The sequence below is a fragment of the Monoraphidium neglectum genome (genome assembly GCF_000611645.1).
Source record: "Monoraphidium neglectum strain SAG 48.87 unplaced genomic scaffold scaffold06181, whole genome shotgun sequence".
Lineage (NCBI taxonomy): Eukaryota > Viridiplantae > Chlorophyta > Chlorophyceae > Sphaeropleales > Selenastraceae > Monoraphidium > Monoraphidium neglectum.
The window spans coordinates 28-2,443 of NW_014007455.1; the positions used below are offsets into that span (position 1 = coordinate 28).

General features: G+C 72.5%; 1 protein-coding gene across 1 annotated transcript; it reads left to right on the forward strand.

The window, feature by feature from the left end:
• Nucleotides 1-321: 321 nt before the first annotated feature.
• On the forward strand, nt 322-2,222 carry MNEG_16269 (hypothetical protein; the record flags this gene model as incomplete). The annotated part of the gene is made up of 4 exons (XM_014035261.1): nt 322-341; nt 598-1,288; nt 1,535-2,169; nt 2,216-2,222. 4 exons carry the CDS (start codon nt 322-324, stop codon nt 2,220-2,222), a joined length of 1,353 nt encoding a protein of 450 aa, XP_013890715.1.
• Between the last annotated feature and the right edge of the window lie 194 nt (nt 2,223-2,416).

Genomic DNA, 2,416 nt, shown 5'->3' on the forward strand with positions numbered 1-2,416 from the left:
GGAAGGGGGCGGTCGACCCGGCCAGCACTCAAGGACTGTGCAGCTGGGGCCAGCTGCCTGCGTGACTTGGATTCGCCGAGCCGTGATGCGTCCGCCTTTCACACAACTCCTCCAATCGTCTGCCCCCTGGCGCCCCCCCTCCTCCGCCGGATAGGCCCAGAGGGTGCCCCTGCCGGCCAGCAGCAGCAGCCAGGCGGCCCCGCAGCAGCGGCGCCGGTGGCGGCGGCCCCGGCCGCGCTGCGCTACAGCGTCCAGCACCTGGACCACGCGCAGGCGCTGCGGCTGGCGGCGGTGCCGCGGGAGGACGGGTCCAAGCCCCACATGGCGGACGTTTTGCTGCAGTGAGCCCCAAAAGCACTGTCTCCAAGATCGCGGGCCGTTGTTTGGCGCATGCAGATTGCGTCTGTGCGGCGAGGCACGATATGCCTTGGGCAGCCGCTGGCTGCCTGGATGCCTGTTTGCACCGCAGCGCTCGGCACCCGCCGGTCTACCAGCGGTCCTCCAAACGCTCTCTCTCACTTGCCTGGCAATCCAGCATCTCCGTCGACCCCTGCGTTTGCCCGCACCCCCACGGCCCCTCTTTGGACGGCGCCCCAGGCACAGCCAGCAGGACAACGGGTGGCTAACCTGCCTGTCCCTCTCTGCCGGCTTCCAGTCAGCCGCGGCCGCGCCCTCCGAGCTGCGGTTTGGCTGCGCGCTGTTCGTCCACCTGCCCGTCGGCCTCCCGCTGGCGGGCGCGGCGCTGCAGCTGCGGGACGAGCTCGGGCTGTTCTCGGTCGCGGGGCTGGCTGGGGAGCCGCCGCCGCCGCTGGCGCAGGGGCAGCAAGGGCAGCAGGGGCAGGGGCAGCAGCAGCAGGGGCAGGGGCTAGCGGAGGCCATAGGAGGGTTGCGGCTAAACGAGCAGTTCGGGCCGCCGCCCTCAGGGGTGGCCAATACGCCTGGCGAGCAGGAGCAGCAGCAGCAGCAGCAGCAGCAGCAGCAGCAGCAGCAGCAGCAACCGTCCACGAAGCCGCTGGCAGGTGCCACGCTCGAGCCTGGCGCATGGCGGCACTTCCACTTCGCCTTCACGCCGCGGTGTGTGGGACCGGTAGCCGCCGAGCAGCTGCAGCTCAACCTGAGCCAGCTGGCCTCGGTCAGCTTCCATCTCGGCAGCTTCCCGCCCCGCCAGCTCAGCCTAGGCGGCGCCGCGTGGCCCGGCGGCGTGCCGCCGTTCCGCGTCGCGACGGCCGTACGGCTGGGGGTGTATGGGGTGCAGATTGGGCATGTTGGGCCCCTGCCCATCCTGCAGGTGCGGGGGGTGACATCCTCCAGCAGGCCTGTGCTGAAATCCTTGGGCGAGACCGAGCCGTCCTGAGCGCAGCACGCGGCGCCTGTGAGATGAAGGATGCACTGCAGCTTGCCGCCGCGATGACCAGGCCCTCTGGTGTCCCTATGTTTTTGAGGATCCCCAAGCCGTGCCAAGATCCTGTGTCGTCCCATGCTGCCTCACCACCCCCCCACAAACACACGCACACACTCGTTTGGACTCCCGCAGGCCTCGGCACCGCATTCTGTCCAGCTGGTGGGGGAGCTCGCTCCCGTGGACATATCGTTCACGGTGTCGCACGCGCTGGGGCCGTCCACCCTTGAACTCTCCGCCCGTGCCGTGGACGCGACTGGCGCGCCCGCAGCCGCACCGCCGGCGGCGGCCGCCGCCGCGGTCGCCAATGGCATCGCGGACGCAGCCGGCGACGGCGGCGATGGGGCGCCGGGGGCGGCGCCGCTGCTGCAGCTGCTGACCTGGCAGGACGGGAAGCTACAGGAGCTGCCGCTGGACGGCGCGGCCCTCAGCCTGCCGGCAGTCCCCGCCGGCGGCCGCCACTCGCTGCGGGTGTGGCTGCGCGCGTCCGCGGCGGCCGGCGCGCGGCTCGCGGCGACGCTGCTCTGCCCCGCGCCCGTACAGGCTTCGCTCGCGCTGCAGTTCCTCGAGCCGTTTGAATCCGTGACGCGCCTGTTCTCGGAAACCAACGTGCACTCCCTCGTTGGCCCCAGCCCAGCATACGAGGCGGGAGCCGCTCCGCTTGGCGCCGCCGCCGCCGCTGCGGGCGCAGGCGCGGCCGTGCCGCTCGTGATCGGCCAGGCCGTGATGGCGCAGGTGCTGGTGCGCGCGGCGCAGGCGGCGCCGCTAGAGTTGCTGGATGTCAGTCTCGAGACGGCCCCCGGCTCGGGGCTGCAGCTCGTGAACCAGCTATCAGATCAGCTGCCGCTGCGGCCGGCGCCGACGGGGCTGGGCAGCGGCCACGCGTTCCTGCTGCACGTGCTGTCCACGCGGCTGCTGCCGCCGCCGGGCACGCCGATGGGGCGGCTCGTGCTGCGCTGGCGCCGCGGGGTGGCAGGGGGCGGGGCGGCGCCGGGGCGGAGCGGCGGCGGCGGCGGC